A 17,619-nucleotide genomic window follows, 5' to 3' on the forward strand; every position below is an offset into this window, starting at 1 on the left:
CTCTTTAATTTTTTTTCTCTTTTATGTTCACTTAATTTTCTTCATGCTGCTTTGTTAGTTTCTGGTGCCAAAAGGTAGCAAGAAACAAGTGGTTCTCATCGCTGTTCAAAGCGAGCAATGCCCTTGCCCTGTTACACCGACCACAGATAGTTTCCTACATGGATGCCCTGATAGTGTTCTCTTTTATGGACACTTCAGAAAAATCTAAAGCATGAATCAAGCTTTTGAGTATTTATTTGAAATTCTGCTCAGGATCAATCTGGCACATGTTTGTCATCACTGCAGATGCTCTTGTTGTTGAACTGAAAAACACGTCCAAGTCTTCCATTGCCACCCTTATTTAGAAAGTGGAAAGACAGAGGTAGAAATAGTAACTCCATAAATAGTTGAAAATCGCCTCCTCTTAGTCTGGCCATACCCATGTAACTGGTTTTGGTATTGCTGGCAAGACTCCCTAATTTCTGTGATCATTTTATATCTCATTAATATCACTGTGTAGACACATTTAACAGTTCAAGAATGAGCACAACCTATTTCTGCCATTTACCATCATCTTTCAAACCCCCGCCCCACCTCATCAATCTCTGGCAAACTTAGTCCTGTAAAAGGTCATAATGTTGAATTACTGCTCTCGGGACACTGTTAAACAACAGAACCCAAAGCAACATTGAAAAGTTTTTCCTTCCTTACATCACTAAACATGTTTCTTAAATACACTTATAATATATTTTTCTTACAAACTTTCAGCACAGACCAGCCCTGCAGTTACTGGTAATATATAACAGATTGCTCATACACTGAGTAAAAGGTATATCCACACGCACACCATGGTGCCGATGGCAGCCATACGTTAGTGAAGATGAAGACGGGCGATTTTCTGTAAGCCTCTGATTTCCCATATTGGCCAAGTATTGTAAGGGAGCTTGCAAATGTTTTTACGAATAGGTGAAGCAAGCATTTTCCTTGGTTCATGGCATCAAATTTGATGACATCTGCCTTAGAGGAAGAAGTAAAATGAACTCCCTGAGGGACAACTAACAGAATTAATTGCCTCCAGAAGTTTAGCCACTGGGGTTCTTATGGTCCTGAAGCATGAGACCTTATAGCCCTTATTAATGTGATTTTTCACTCTATTGGAAGTAGGGAAAGACTGAAACAGAGAATAGAGGTTGTGGCAGCAAGTTCCATGAGCTGCCTACACATTGTTTTAAAGCACTAATGCATTTCACTAATGCATGACTCTGGTTCCAAGATCAGCCAAGCAGCGTGGGGCTTGGTTGCTAATTTTCTCAAATCACAGTAAAGTTTTGGTTTGGAACGAATTGAACCTCGGTTCAAACCAGCTTAATTTAACGAATGCCAGTTAATACATTTAGGCCTTGAGAGTTGAAATGCCTACGTCTGATATGGAGTTTATGCGCCAGTGAAATATGTGTGCCAGTGAAATTGCTTTCTACGTTAGAAGTACAAATGTGCTTTCGGCTTTGCGCCCCTGTTTTCTCTTCATTGTTGTTATTTGCAGCAGCGCCTGCAGCAGTGCTGCCTTGGGCTGCAAGTAGTATCAGAGCTTCAAATGAACTAGTCATTTTAAGTCTTGTGGGGTTTTGTTCTTTTTGTTTTCTGAGAGCAGGACATCGTTCCCCTTTGCAGTGACTGAAATCCAGTGTCTTGATTGCTGTGTGTTTTATATATCTGTGTGAAAATTAGAATTTCTGCTGTGCAAAAGAAAATAAGCATGAGTGACTGCGTGTATAAATACATCAGTAAGTCTAATTTGGAAAGAAAAGTTGGGAAGAGGGAATTTTTTAAAATCTGTTTTAATAGAGCCAACGTGGCATTTCTTGCAAAATATTGTTGCTGGGACCTTAGCAATGTGTTGGTGAGACTGCCAGGGAGCTTGAGGAGGGCAGGTGTGTGGGTGAACAGGCAGAAGACCAAATGTTTCCTCACATTTCTTGTGAAAGCAGGGATTCCGTCTAATGAAGCGATGTATAAATTATTTACAGAATCACAGAATTGCCTGGGTTGGAAGGGACCTTTCAGATCATCGAGTCCAACCATCAACTTAACACTGACAAAAACCATCACTAAACCGTATCTCTAAGCACTACTTCTCCCCATCTTTTAAATACCTCCAGGGATGGTGACTCCACCACTTCCCTGGGCAGCCTGTTCCAATGCTTAATAACCCTTTCAGTGAAAATGTAGTACCCCAATTCTGAGTCTCGGTATAATTTTCACTTCTTTTCTTTTTCTCCCACCTTAAACTGGAATTTCCAGTTTTTAAACCCAGTTAGCATCTTGCAACTGCCAATGACGGAATATATAAGGAACTTACATTTAAATACCTGTTAGTTTTCATCATGGGAACACTCGACTGTTTCTTGAAACTGGGCACATGTAACTTGTGTGAAGCTGGGCAAACTTCTGAAACCTGCTTATTTGTTTGGGAAGATTTAGTCTGGAGGGTCCTGATGTTTTTCCTGGTGGTGTGAGTGTGAGATGCCGGCGATATTAGCCTGTTGCACGCTGCAGGAGGAAGGAGATGCTGGGCAGTATGCAACAGACCACAGTTGTGCACAGATGGAAAAAAAATCTATGCTTCTCACCTAGCTGCTTAAGGATTTTCGATTCAGTGCTGCTGCTTTAGTCTTTGGAGATCAAAATAATGTTTCAAATTGAATTACTGCAAACTGCTGTGGCATGCAGCAACCTGTAGAAACACCCTCTCTGAGCTCATGAGACATGCTGCACTCATTTCTAGATTCAGGAGAAAATCAATGCTTTAGAAGGAGTGAATGGTTATTCTTACTTAAAAAAAGGAGTGGTGGGTTACCTAAGATGGGCGGTACTCTGTTTTGTTACTGGGTGAGTGGTTTAAGGCCTTGGGCTTCTGTTACATCTTCAGATTGAGGGTTGGCTTGTGAAATGTGTAAGAGAACAGAGGGAGGGAAGGAGAAGGGTTTTAGTCTGTATCCAGAATTGTAACTAAGACCCATCTGTCCTAATTATGTCAAAATGAGGGGTGACTTCTTCCCATGCCATATTCTGTCCCATTTAATTCAGTAACAAAGCTGTTACATGTTGGACTGGCTTTCAGTATCGCATATGAAAGTGCATATAAACAGGAGGAGGACTATTTGCAAGTCTGTGCAGCAGTGACAGAAGAGGAGATTGCACAATATTTGGCTGTGGGTTTTACTGAAATCCTTGCTGGTTCAAATCATAGAATCATAGAATGGTTTGGGTTGGAAGGGACCTTAAAGATCATCGAGTTCCAACCCCCTGCCATGGGCAGGGACACCTCCCACTAGACCAGGTTGCTCAAAGCCCCAGCCAGCCTGGCCTTGAACACCTCCAGGGATGGGGCATCCACAGCTTCTCTGGGCAACCTGTTCCAGTGCCTCACCACCCTCACAGGAAATAATTTCTTTGTAATATCTAATCTAAATCTTCCCTCTTTCAGTTTAAAACCCTTACCTCCTGTCCTATCACTCCATTCCCTGATCAAGAATCCCTCCCCATCTCTCCTGCAGCCCCCTTTAGGTACTGGAAGGCCGCAATAAGGTCTCCCTGGAGCCTTCTCGTCTTAAGTCTGAACAGCCCCAATTCTCTCAGCCTGTCCAAATCAGGTGCAGTCTCCCCATGGACTTCACTTGGGCCAGACTTCCTACTGCAATGTTTTGGGCAAAGGTCACTGCTCAGCTCTGCTACTTCTGACACATCTTTTCCCATTCCTGTCTACTCTCTAGCTGAATAGAGCAAGAAGGTATGTCTGCTAGCGCTGACTGCAGCAGCTGCAGAACCTGGGCAGCTTTACGTATAATCTTGTATATACCAGTGTATTAATTACAACAGGACCGCTTTTGAAATCTAAGAAAGTGCCTCCTGTGCTCAGTCATCTCCAGGTTCCTTACATCATACTCCCTGCCTTAACATAGCTGTGATTTTTCATACCCCATGCTCTTAAAGGCCAGATTCCAAGAGCTTAGATACATATTCACTTATCTTAAATTACCAGCACTGTTTGCTCTTACCCTGATACTGCCTCTGCACTGGAAGTGAGACCCCTCTAGCCTGTCCAACAGGCAGAAAATACAAAAGTTTTTCTGGTTGTTTCAGTTCAAAGTCTGAAGGTGTAATGTTTGCAGCAGGAGGACGTTTTTCTTCTCTTCCACCAGGACACTGGGCTTTTAAGGAAACAGAGGGCTATTAATAAACATTTTGGAATACGATGTAGTACGACTAGAACCCAGTGAGAGTCAAGAGCTGCCAGTTTCAGGTCCAGCTCTGCTGAGTGTTACACATGTGATAGTCTAGAGATACTTTTGCCAAGGCCAGGTAAGCAGATACCTAAAGAACAAGATTCAAAGGGAGTAAATCAGAAATATAAAGCCTTACCATAGCGGCAGTGCACACATGCTGTGGGCTCTCCTAGGTTTTATCACTTCCAGTTTTCTGTCTTGATTTTCTCATGTTTTGGGCTTATTGTCCCCTTGAAGGTTACCTGCTTCTACCTTTGGGAATGTGTTTGATGTTTCACCGGAGACATCCAAATGGCTTCTTATCCTTCCAAACGAAGACACTTACCTGCCTGCTTTATTAAACATATGTTTCAGTGCAGGTGGCTTAGCCCAGTGGGATATTGCAATGTTAAATCACTGTGATAGCTGACAGAATGAGTCTCTTATCTTCCACTTTCTGTGAGATTTTGCTTTGGTTTTGGGGTGGGTTGTTTTGGGGTTTTTTTTTCAGGAATAAACACCAGTAACTTCTGGTGTACAACTGTCAATATCAGAGCTACTGAAGCATTTTGCTTTAGGAACTTTTAGACCTTGCTTTCTTTGGTGCTTTTCTGCTCTTACCTGTTGTTCTTGGGTTTTTTGGGGGTACATTGGAGGCAGCATTGTATATTCAAATTAAAATATTAGATCCTTGAGGCACAAATTAGCAGAGCCTTGTTCTAGAAATCTCTTTGTACAGGGCTAGTACTTCCAGTTGATGCAAATGGCTGTAATAGGAACGCATTGATTTACACCCACAAATCTAAAACATGCCAAGCTGAAGGCTTGTTTTACACGCCTCCGTTAGGTGTTTTGCCTTCTGAAGCTTAATTTGACTCTCTTGTGAGCAAATAATCATTCAAAATACAATTAGTTTATTGTTATGTTTTAATCACTGAGATGATGTTGTATTTACAGGTTTCTATCTAATTAACAGCTACCTTCCCATGTAAAATAAATTCAATCATCAAACGTCCGTAGAAAGTGAAAGGGCTAAAATGCACCAGTCTTGAGGTTATGAGCATGCACTTCAACAGCCCAGAGAGCAGAGCCCAAAACTGGGTAGTCTGTGTTGCATTTTAACTCTGCTCTGCGATCTTTGCCTTTTTGAGCCTTAGAAAAAGTAAAGCTGTGTTCATAGTTGTGATAGCTTTCAGGAGATATAGACGAAAAGCTGTCAAATACCGAGATACGCAGCTGTCAGATACTGAGATATGAGTCTATAAAAAGAATTCTGTGAGTATTTGTTCTGGCTGAAACCTTGGGGGTCAGGTTCTTCTCTTGATCCAGCGAGGGAGAGTGAATAAAGAGCAGAACAACTGCTTGATCTTTGGCTGTTCGGATTATGCTTTGTATCTGTCCTCATTTCAGATCACTGGTTATTCACAACCTGTGGTGCCAGTGGACCCTATGGCCCCACGCAGAGCCAATGCAACGATGCCTACAGGAACTCCAACCTCAGCGTGATTGTAGGAGCCGAAGGGATTCTTCAAGGCATTCAGATCTGGAGAGTACCAGCAACCAACACATACAGGTAAGGGAACCGTCTCTGATTGTCATAATAAATCTTTGCATTTGAAACTTATCCAAGCTACAGATAGGTGCTAGGCATATATGAAGTGTTATATTCAGAAGTTTGGCCAGATCTGCTTGGGTTTTACTTCTCCTTGATCATGTGATTCCCAGCCTTTCCAGTCTCAGATTTGTTTGTCTGGAAGATGTGACTTTTTGGTGAAAGAGAGAAGAAAAGAGAAGTAACCAGCTGAGGCAGACAGATCTTTAGCCTAAATGGTTACAGGTTGGGAGAGCTCTCTAAGTAGCTGAAAATCAAGAGTTTTGACCTTCCTGGGCCAAGGGGCATACATATCCCATGTGCCATCCATTGAATTCTGGGATCAGAATGAGTTTTTCCCACTCTTTACCTGGTATAGGAGGCACAATCTTATGTCAGCATTTCTCATGGGACAGCTTGCATCAAGTTCTGCTCAGCATCTTGCCTTTTTAATCTAGGCATGGTAAGTTGAGCCTGTAAGCCTGGCTCCCCGCTATAGAATTGATTTTGGAAGCCAGCCACCTAAATGTTAGGCTCTGTGATACTAAGGATTCTAACACTTAAATCCCTCTGTGGAGTTATTTTCAAAGGGAGATGATCAGATACGGTTCAATGCTACTTAATCAGATATTTACCAATCATTTTTTCTTTTTGCTCTTGCTGGGTAAAGAAGTACAATCGAAATTTAGTTCACTGTATCTGAATGGCAACATCAAGCCATTACATGCATCAGTTTGTAAGCAGAACTGTCTGTTTGAACCAATGACTATCTAGTTGTGCGGGTTTTTTTATGCAACATTCCCTATTGAAACCAATGACAGTATCATGGATTTCAAAGCAGAACGTGCCACTGCAGGCTTTGAACAAATGTCAGTTAAAACTCACTGGCACCTTCTTTTTTTTTTTTTTTCTTTTTATTGAAAAAGAATATTAGTATTGAGGAAAGATGTCAGTCTCTAACAGAAGTCTACTGCAAAGCAGTTTTGAGAAACTGGCTAGGCTAGGCTAGGTGCAGGTTCTGCCTGAGTGCCTATTACCTCAAGGATTGATGGTAATGAAAAAAGCATTAATGATATTTTACTCAGCTATCAAAAATGAGTTGCCTGAGGTGAATAGAATTTTTCAGGGCCAGCATTCAGTAAATACGGTTATAAAGTATAGCCTAAAAGAGAAGAGGCATTAAACTTACAACATTGTCATTTCTTTAATATTGTAGCTCAAGAGGAGCCAGAATACCAGTGCAACTCTAGGCTGATTTTTGCTACACAATACAAACCACAGGTCCTGCAGGGAGGACCTGTCTATTTAGGTCCTATAAATGACCTAACAGACTTTTAGGTTCTGCATAGATAATAGGTGGCTAATGTCATTGGTAACCTATATATACATGGATGACATTCTCTTCTACACCTCTTAAGGCTATAGTAGAGAATTCACAGCCTGGGGAAAGGAGGAGGCAATTGTGGACTTGAAAGAACTTGACATCTTCCTCATTTTGGGTTGCTGAAGGGGCAGCAGAGTCCGCCAGTGTAGCATAGCCTTAGGAAAATGTCAAGTTGCAGTATGAGTTGTGGGGCTTCCCAGAGTATGGCCCCACTGCCTGTATTTAGTTCTCCCCTGCAGGCCTGCTGCACTGTGAGTCCCGTAAGTTAGCCTGACAGCCATCTCTAGTATACCTGACCCAGAGATAAAATCTTCCAGCTTGCTGTTGGGCTCTTAGGAAAGCTGTTGTTACGCCATATCAGTGTGGTTTATACTGCATAATATAGAGCAGTGAGTTACATTCCTGATAATTGCATAAAAAGGATATAGATTGTGTGAAGACGAGGCAGAATACGTGTTACTGAAATGCAAAGACTGAAGGCTCAGCTTTGCACAAAACTCTACCAGCCCAAGCTAACCTCACCCAGGAGACCCCACCATCTCTGGAGGTCTGAGTAGGCTGCCACACACTGGCTGGAATCCTACATGCTCCAATGATGATATGGTCAAAATAATCTGGTTTGCTCCCATGGGACTGCACATTCTATAACAATAATGCTACATAATATAAAAAATATTTTCCTTTTCAGGTTTTGTTCTAAGCATTCGGAAGGTCTTGTCATCCCATAGCTAGGCCTATGATCAAGTATGAGAGAAGTGAACTGTAATAAACTACACATTACCATCCATTTTCTGTATTCTTTCCATTTTTAAAACAAGAATCTTTGGTCTGTTTTGCTGGTGTCCATTTGTTGTCACTTCCACTGTCCTCTTTTTTCTCTTGCCCCTTCTTGCACAAGAACATGGCACAATGGAATGCAAAAAGGTGTCCTTCTAAGCTGGCCAGCCTCGGCACTGGCATTTCCTCATATTCTCAAAACTAGCTCCAGTGTTTTCCATGACCTGTCTGCCTAGAGGTGGATTTTTTTCTCCAGCCCTTGTTGGCACAGCCACTGCATTCTGCTCCTCCTGATCCTTCCTGAAGATGCAGTTTTCTTTTTCAGTTCCTACAAGTATCATATTAAAAGAAAAGGAGGAAGACAGTGGAAGGTATTCTGTGTTCTGGTTATATCTATTCAGGGTGGCCTGGATCTTTCTTCAGGGTGAATATGGTTAAATGGATTCCTCCTGTAAAAGAACGTTGTGCCTAAGGAAAGGGATCCTGCTAAAACTTGAAGTCAAGATAACCCATCTGTTTAAATAGTGACACCCGTTTTGAATAAGGAATGACTGTCTCCTGAATCTACCTGTTGTCATTTGTCTGCAGCCTTTGAAAGCCCAGGCCACAATGGGTTCTCCTGAACTTCCCAAGATCATTGCTTGTACGCAAAATCTGTTCATACACAGAAAAATATGGCCCCTAATTGCAGCTGATTAGCCCTGCCAGCTTGCTGTGCCTGGTAGTGCACCTCATTAGCCATGACAAAATTCAACAGCAAATCAACTCAGTCTTCAGATTCACGCAGCATCTGTTCAGGGTAACCCAATGCTGTGGCCGTCACTTTTTCTGCTGGCTCCAGTGCAGCCTTACTGAGGAATGATTGCTTTGGTTATCAGCAGTGGCATGAACATAATCATGTCACATTGCAAGGATCTAATGTGCTCTCTAAGGCACCTGATGCTCCATAGTTGCTTCAACATCAGAACTGCTCCACGCTGGCTGCCTCAGAGCAGTGTCACAAGGTGGGTTTCTCATGCTAATTGTTAAAACGAGTTGCTGCTGAAATCTGGCTTCCCAACCTGTTTAAGATGCTCACTCATGATGGGCACTGCTGCTTCGTTCTGCTTGTAGCCTGTTTGCATGCAGGACTGTGCTGGGCAAAGACCAACCGGGTGCTAGAGGACAGGAGGAGTTAAAGCAGAGCACCTACACTGAACTGGTAGGAAGCCAAGAGGAAGTTTTGTGTTCTCAGCCCTGCAGTCACTGTGTACATGCTCCAGGTTGAATTTTGCTCTCATGGAAATAGCTGCAGTGGAGAATCACCTGCTTATTTCAGATCTAAATTGAGCTCACTGTACCACCACTCACTTGCTCAGAAAGTTGAGTAACTCTGTCTTTTGTTGCAGCAGAGATGTGTGTTTTATCATGATTTTTATAAAGTGCTTTGAAATCCTTTGATAAAAGCCACTTCAAGTATGTATCATAGAATCATAGAATGGTTTGGGTTGGAAGGGACCTTAAAGATCATCGAGTTCCAACCCCCTGCCATGGGCAGGGACACCTCCCACTAGACCAGGTTGCTCAAAGCCCCATCCAGCCTGGCCTTGAACACTTCCAGAGGCGGGGCATCCGCAGCTTGTCTGGGCAACCTGTTCCAGTGTCTCACCATGGTCACAGAAAATAATTTCTTTGTAATATCTAATCTAAATCTTTCCTCTTTCAGTTTAAAACTGTTCCCCCTCATCCTATGGCTCCCCTCCCTGATCAAGAGTCCCTCCCCATCTCTCCTGTAGCCCCTTTTAGGTACTGGAAGGGGCTCTAAGGTCTCCCTGGAGCCTTCTCTTCTCCAGGCTGAACAGCCCCAAGTCTCTCAGCCTGTCTTCATAGGAGAGGTGCTCCAGCCCTCTGAGCATCTTCGTCACCTTCCTCTGGACTCGTTCCAATAGGTCCATGCCCTTCCTTTGCTGATAAACAATGTAAATTGTTTATGTACTTAGAAAGGGAGAGGGAGGAGCTGAGCAATACAGTGGTACAGCCAAATCTTTGGATACATCAACAACATTAAGGCCCTCTGAATCTTGACTGCTTGAAATAAAGATCCAAGAGCCCTAATTGAGGCTGCAGCAGCCTGTGTATGCCACCTGGCCACTCCTGGGAGGGGACGACGAGACATTCACAGTGAGTGTGAGTTTAGCCAGGAGGCTTTTACTTTCCTTGATTACTGCAGGTGGCATCATGTCCGTCTACTCTTCTATATTCCTCTGGTCCTGGGAATAGGAGAGCTGTTTCCCATCTAGTCCGTACTACCAGGACCACTTCTGCTGTCTGCTTTCTCAAATCTCCCCTGTCAGTCTTGTCCTTAATGTTCTCTTTAGCCATATGTGCTGTACTTACCACTTCTCCTGCTTCTGTTCTTTTTCTTTCTTGCTGCAAACCTCTCAACGGTACACCTTCTGGGAAATAAGATGTGGTTCACATATTGAAGTTTGAAACTGCAGGGACTTGCTCACTCTGTCCTCAGTGAGTATTTGCCCATAGAATCAATGTGAAAGAAGCTGTTCTGTAGCTACCCAAGTTCATAGGTCCATGTAGAGCATACAATCTCAGTCTTCAAGCTTTGGGTTTAGGTTTATTTAGAGTGTCAGGTCTTCAGGGCACAGCCCTTTGTCACTGTGTGCAGTTCAGGTGTGCAAAACAGTGCCCAGAAATGGTTTATACTAGCTTCCACCTGTCTGTAACAACTGAGGTGCCAAGCTCTTGTTTTCTTTTTCCTGCAGCATCTCAGGCTATGGAGCTGCTGGTGGGAAAGGAGGAAAGAACACCATGGTGCGGTCCCATGGCGTGTCTGTGCTGGGAATTTTTGACCTCCAGAAGGACGACACTTTGTATATCTTGGTGGGACAGCAAGGAGAAGATGCTTGTCCTAGTGTAAGTGATTGCCCTTTCTGTTTTGCCTTAATCGTTTTTACAAATCCATGGAGTTTTGTCTGTTCACAGAGAAAACCGTTGTCCTTGATAGGGTTTGGGTTATACGGTTCAAGGGATAGCTACAGTTTTACTAGGAGGGCATGAGTGTGAAAAGATGAAGCACCATGTTTACTGTTCTCACTCCCTCTTCAACATTCAGGCCCCATTGATAATACACTGCAGGATGCTGGTTGATCTCGGAGCATCTGTGTGGGTTTTCAGAGATAAAAGACAACCCTGCCCTCCTTTCCTCAGGACGATCAGTCTTTAGTCAGAGATCAGTCTTTAAAGTTGACTTCACAGAGCTTTGTCTTTGCTCTGCTGTTGAGCCCAGCCCTGCCATTATCACAGCACTTTGCAGCTCTGGAGACACCCACCTCTCGGAGCCTGTTTGGTTATTCTCTGTATGGGAATGGGAGAGACAAATTAATCGCTGCTGGGTCAGTCCTGATTTCTGTGTTACTACCCAACCATTGCTGCAAATGCCTTGACAGAAAGGTGCAACTTCCTCCATTTGCAGGCACAATAATCTATTAATTGTTCAGTATCCTTTGGAAGATGAGAGATCTGATGAAATTTCACCTAGAGGTTTGAGCTGGACTTGTAAATGCAGTGCATTTCTCAACTGTTAATGGATGGCGTCCAATAGATGAGATCTTAGCAGTCTGTTACAACAGTGAAAGGTTGAAGGATGTAGACAAGAAAGAAGGGTTCTCAAGGCTGGGTGCTGAAGTAAATAATGTTAAAACTGGAATTATACATATCTACAAACAAACCATTAATATGAAACCTCTTTGAAATGAGAAATGCCCTAACTCAAACTTCCATCTAACGTCTATAACTAGGACATTCCAGCTGAGTATAATATATGGACTCATTAAATTGCAGGCCACTGTAATCTTAGTGAGAATTTATTGAGTGCTAATGTAATTCTTTCATTGAGGCAAAGAGATTGCGTTGACTTCTAGAAGGGACTTTTACTAGATTGGATTGTAATCAGTTATGTCTTTGCCATGAAGGATTTTTATTTTTTTTTTAATTCAATTGTAATCTAGTGGTTCCTTTGGGTCGTTGACTTTGTCGTTTTATTAATCATCCCCATCCAGCTCCAAATCAATTAAGGAGAGGGAAGTCTAGGGAAAGGAGGGTTGTTTAGTTCCACAGGCAAGCCTGCACACACAGAATGGATGCCATTCATTCTCTGGCACAACCTAGAACACATTTTGTGGTCAACAGAATAATTTGTAACTTGAGGATGCTTTTATCAGGTTCCTCTTCCAAAACAAAGCACAGACATGAAAGCAGAAGGAAGCAGAAGGTCAATCCTACTGTAACAACTGTTTGTGCATTTTTCCCTTAAAGTGTTGTTGACTTAGTGAGGTCAGTGTGCATAAAAGGATAGTGTTACTGAGGTGAAACCTGTAAAGTGAAGTGAGCTAGAAGCAAAACTTGCAACTTAGAAATACAATGGAGTCCTTTTTGTCATGCGCTTTAGTGCTCTGATTTAAAATTGAAGTGACAGTTACCTCTCTTAGTTCATTGTCTGAAAGTACTTATAAATGATGGTGTAATGTTGCGTTTGAGATCAGTTAATGAGTGTAGTGATTTGCCTAACACAAAAGATTTGTTACATTTGGTGGTAATTAGTAGAGGGGAAAAAATGCTAGGTAGGAAATACGGAGGCTTCTTAGTGAGGTATTTTCTTGAACGTCACATGAACGTTGCAATCAAACATGGGATTGCAGCTGTTTTGGTATGCTTTGAACTAGCCAGCACTCGTAATGCAGTAAAATTGCTACTACAGCATCAGTGTTAGATCAACATCAAAACTTGCTTGGAAGTCCAGATAAATGTTAGGTGGCTCGTCTACACTGAGCTCATTGTTCCTGTCCATGCTATGACCACTTAGGTGAAAGCTAGCTCTGGTACATCTATTTGAGCCACTAATACACCTTAGTTCTGGAGAGATGCACATTGGGGCACTGGAAGAGGAGTAAAGAAACTTGGGTTCTCTGCCATTTAGCTGTTCCGTGACATGGGGCAAGTCACATCATCGCTGAGTTTACTCCCTTCCACCATTTGTGAAATACAGATACTGCTGGGAAGTATTTGCAGTACATTCTGCTTTGTCTTGTATGTTAAAAGTTTCTGGAGCTGTTTTACATGGTAATAGATATCAGCGCTGAGCTTGCTTCAAAATACTTCAATTAAAACGGCAACAAATTCTTCTGAAGGTTGAAGCAAAATTCAAGATTCTTCTAGAATAGCATTCACTTGTTTCTGCTTACGTGGTTTCACTGGAGGACAATTTATTGGTTTGGGAGGATGAAGGGTCCATGAGGCCTGTGTGTGTTCAAGGACATGACGATTTCTTACCAGAATTCAGACCTGGTCTTCTGTTTGCAGACTAATGATGTTATACAGAAGGTCTGCATTGGAGAGAACAATGTGATTGAAGAGGAGATACGTGTGAACAGAAGTGTCAATGAATGGGCAGGAGGAGGTGGAGGTGGAGGAGGTGCGACTTACATATTTAAGGTATGGAGACAGTCCCTGGGCACCTCCAGTGTGAACACATCCACTTGCTTCTAGTATCGCAGCTTGAAATATGTGAGAAACCTTTATACACCGCTGGGGTGTATAAGGGGTCCAAAAAGTGAGCTCTGGGTAACCTTCACTTCCAGTTGATGGCTGTAGTGAGCTGAGTTGGCCCTTCACACTTCTTAGAACTGCTACATGGTACGGCCACATTTGCTTTGGTAGTTTGAAGTTTCCTTTGGAAACATAACAGTTTGAATTGGATCTTTTTTTCAATGCAAGCTGAGGTGCTGAAATATAATTCTACAGCAAAGGGAAAATTCCACAGGACTTTATTCAAATGTATCATTGTGGAACATCAGGCTTCAGCTACACATTTGGCTTATAGGGTGCAATGACAAGAAAAGTTGAGGATAGTGTTTCCTGTTAGCAGCCTTGTAGCTAGGGACCACTGATCTTTTCTGTCACCCACTAGCTGAGACAGTACTCATGCTAAACACCAGTTTCCGAAGCTAACAGTAAGTTTAGATGACCCAGCTTCTACATAATTCTGTATAACCTTGCATGATCAGACAGTTTCCAGCATAGCAGTCCTTTACCACTGGAAACACTATATTACACTATATAAAGCAATGCTCCTTAGCTGTTTCATTTGATGAAAGTCATCACACAGTAACATTACAAGCTTTCGAAGAGCCGTCAGCACTGCAGGTAGAATTCATAGAGCTGCTGATGCCAACGTTCTTTGTTGCAGAACTTGGTAGGACTAGTGCTATTCATTAATCTTTTGGATGTGGGGGCACAAATAATGGTAATGTGTAGTGCTGAGCAGTCCTAGATGCCTGCTTAGTGCACCATGCAGTAACTAGCATGTGGTTGAACTTCCATTTGTGTGTCTGAGTTTGAACACTGCCTTTATTTCTGAATTTGTTAAGATGGAGAATGGAGAACCAGTCCCCTTGATAATTGCAGCAGGAGGTGGTGGCAGGGCCTACAGGGCCAAAACAGACACATTTCATCCAGAAAGGCTGGAAAATGATTCCTCTATTCCAGGGTTGAATGGAAATTCAGGAGCTGCAGGTAAGGAGAGTTTTAAAGAAAACCTTTGTGAATATGTGGTACTCCCAGATTCTTCCTCACAAGGAGGTGAGACAATATTCATGAAAACACAGTTCAGGGGGAACATGGAAGTATAACAGATGCCTATAGGGTGTACTCACAGTGCAGGATACTTGGCCTAAATTAGGGTATTGGAGATGGCATAGCCATAGCAATGGCAGCGTTCTCCCAAAATCGCATAGTACCTCATAACAAAAGCTGTTTGATTTCTGATGTGGGAGTTTGCAGTGCTGATGTGGCCATCCTGCTCCCTGCACTGATTTGTGCTGTGTAGACATACTCACAGTTTCCCTGGCTTATGCAGAAAGAGCATAATTGCACCCTGGCTAGACGTCTCTGTGAAGAGACCTTGGACTGAACAACCAGCAGAGCTGAAAGTGAGTCACTGGTGAGTACGTTGTATTTAGAACGGGGCTGGTAGATGTTTTCACATCCCTTTCACTAAATTCCTTTTGTTCCACTTCAGAACCGACATAGGGTTTTTCAAAAGTATTTTTTGCAAAGAGAAGGGGAAGGCTCTGTAAGTCAGAAACAAGTGATTGGGGAGTAGGCAGGGATATCTTTTTACATTTTCTGCTGAAAATATTCGTCCTTGTGTGGTAGGTGAAAAGAGGTGCAGATGATTAATGTGGTCAAAAGCCATACAGAAAGGTCACCATAGCACTGCATAGCAAATGTATCCCCTCTTCTAACCAAGGCATGAGATTCTTACTTTCAGCTGAGGTGCTTTGTATCAAGGAGTGCTTGTTCTGCAGATCCCTGCAGTGTTTTTTACACAGAAATAACCCCTACCTGTGCCTTTTCTCTTCTCTCAACTGCAGGTGGTGGAGGTGGCTGGAATGATAACACTTCCTTCCTGTGGTCAGGAAAATCCTTGCTGGAAGGTGCTACTGGAGGAAGATCCTGCCCCCAGGCCATGAAGAAGTGGGGGTGGGAGACAAGAGGGGGTTTCGGAGGGGGTGGAGGGGGGTGCTCCTCAGGTGGAGGAGGCGGAGGATATATAGGTAAAGTGGCTTCGTGTTCAAGGTGTCCCTTCCCCTCCTTTAGTGCTAATGACCAACAAAACGCTGATAGATAATTCTCCTGTAGCTGCCATATTTGACTGTTATGTACTAGTATGTCTGTGTGTTGCCTTTTTAGCACTAGATGAACGTACTGCATTTAGTCTCTGAGCAAATAGCCAGATGTCAGTCCTTCAGCTGCAATCCTGGCTTTGCACTCTGCAAAAAATGTGCCGTCAAGTTCCCGCTGTGATTCTCAAGCCTTCCATTTGGGGGTTACAGTGCTGAGGAAGGAGGAGCCACAGGCTGTGCACTCCCGTTGCCAGCACCTGTGTTTGGAGGACTTTGGTCCTGGAGACCAGCAGCCAGGCTTTATGCCAGGGGAAAGACGCAGCTTCTTCTACCCTGCCCTGCCGTGGGTGGGCCTTGGTCCTGCACAAGGTCTCTGGGGGGCAGAGGCTCAGGCTGCCAGCCAGGACCCCTGTTAATAACGACCGTGGGGTTGACTTCAGTCACCAAGGAGCTATTCATGTGCTGTGGGTCTCAAGACAGCTGTCAGATGGCATTATGTTGATTAGAACTGGTGTGGGCCAGATTTAACATGTCTACTAACCCATAGTCTCCTGGGTCACATAGTTTCTTCAACCATCTGCACTGTCGTGGACTTTTTAACCCCTGGTTCTCCACAGCTTAAATCAAGTGTATGATAGACTAGAAATCCTGAGAGGAAATGAGTTTAAATGATTAAGTGCATGTTTTGTACTGATATTACTGTGCAATGCTTTTTTTTTTCCAACAGAGTGCCTCACATGACATAATTTTAATTTCACTGGAGATGGTTAAAGAGGAAAAGCCATTTTTGAGTGGGGTGGGGGAATCTTTGCATGCTTGTAGCGCAAAATATATGACCCCTACTGTGCTTCTAATGTGTTCTATGTGTTGCCCATACTTTGCTCCTGATATGTTCTATGTGCCCAAGTACAAATGAGCAACTCATAAATTCCTTCAGTCCCCACTCCTGGTGGACCACCCTAGTCTCAGGGTGCAAAGCAGAGGAAGGATATCAGGTTATTCATTCCCTCTGCTGACACAGTACATACCTTGATCAGCAAAGGTACTGAACTTAGCCCTTGAGTACTGGTGTTTTCCAGTTTGTTTTCCAATGTTCCTCTTGGTTACATTCATTTTAAGAAGGGCTTAAAAGGGATGTTTCACAGCATCCAAATGGTTAAAGATTTGTGCCTTAGTTTGCAACAGTCTGCCTAAAACAGAGCTAAGAAATTGATTGTCACAAGGTGCTGCTATTAAATCGGACTTCTAGAGATAAAAGACCAGTGGTTCATGCCACAACTCACTAAGTGTTCCCTATATGTTAAATACTTTGATTTATTCTCTTTTCTCATTTGGATGCCGCCCTAAATATGCTGAAGCCATGCATGTTGCAATGCTTATCTGTATTTTAGTGCCAATGAGCCACAGTCTGTTAAGGTAACTTCTGGTTTGACGTAGGTGGCAATGCTGCAGTGGACAATGACCCAGAGATGGATGGGGAGGATGGTGTGTCCTTTATTAATCCAATTGGTACTTTATACACTCCAGCACTTAAAGGTATTCATGTTGGTCAGAAGTCTTCGAGTGGGTTTATTTCATGTTAAGAACAGTTTGCATTTGTAGTACACTTCACAGCCCTTTGGGTACGGTTTAGAGTTATCATGAGGAGGCAGAAAGATGGCAAAACGAAGTCCAGTGGAGAATAAACAGAAGTAGCAGGAAGAAAGCAGGTGGAGAGACCATCAAGGCTATTAGAAAACACTTCCCAACGATATAGTCTACCAGCCTATAGAATAATTTTGGCTAAAGAAAGTAGTAACAGAACCTCCTAGTTCAGGCAATTTAGGAAAGAAACAGACAAAGAACCTGACTGTTCACTAATAAACATGTTCCTTACAGCATCCCTCAGCAAAGTATCCAGGTTGGACCAGGGATTTTCTAGAGAAAACAGTGCGGTGCTGCCCA

The 17,619-nt window shown here is 43.0% G+C and overlaps 1 protein-coding gene across 1 annotated transcript in view; it reads left to right on the forward strand.

The window, feature by feature from the left end:
• Positions 1 to 17,619, forward strand: part of ALK (ALK receptor tyrosine kinase) — a 327,499-nt gene that overhangs the window by 290,396 nt on the left and 19,484 nt on the right. Inside the window, exons 12-17 of the mRNA XM_074144531.1 lie at positions 5,655 to 5,817; positions 10,756 to 10,906; positions 13,352 to 13,483; positions 14,419 to 14,563; positions 15,424 to 15,606; positions 17,113 to 17,211. Of these exons, the coding sequence (XP_074000632.1) occupies positions 5,655 to 5,817; positions 10,756 to 10,906; positions 13,352 to 13,483; positions 14,419 to 14,563; positions 15,424 to 15,606; positions 17,113 to 17,211 (873 nt within the window). The remainder of the gene's footprint in view (positions 1 to 5,654; positions 5,818 to 10,755; positions 10,907 to 13,351; positions 13,484 to 14,418; positions 14,564 to 15,423; positions 15,607 to 17,112; positions 17,212 to 17,619) is intronic.

This window comes from Numenius arquata, chromosome 2 (genome assembly GCF_964106895.1).
Source record: "Numenius arquata chromosome 2, bNumArq3.hap1.1, whole genome shotgun sequence".
Taxonomy (NCBI): Eukaryota; Metazoa; Chordata; class Aves; order Charadriiformes; family Scolopacidae; genus Numenius; species Numenius arquata.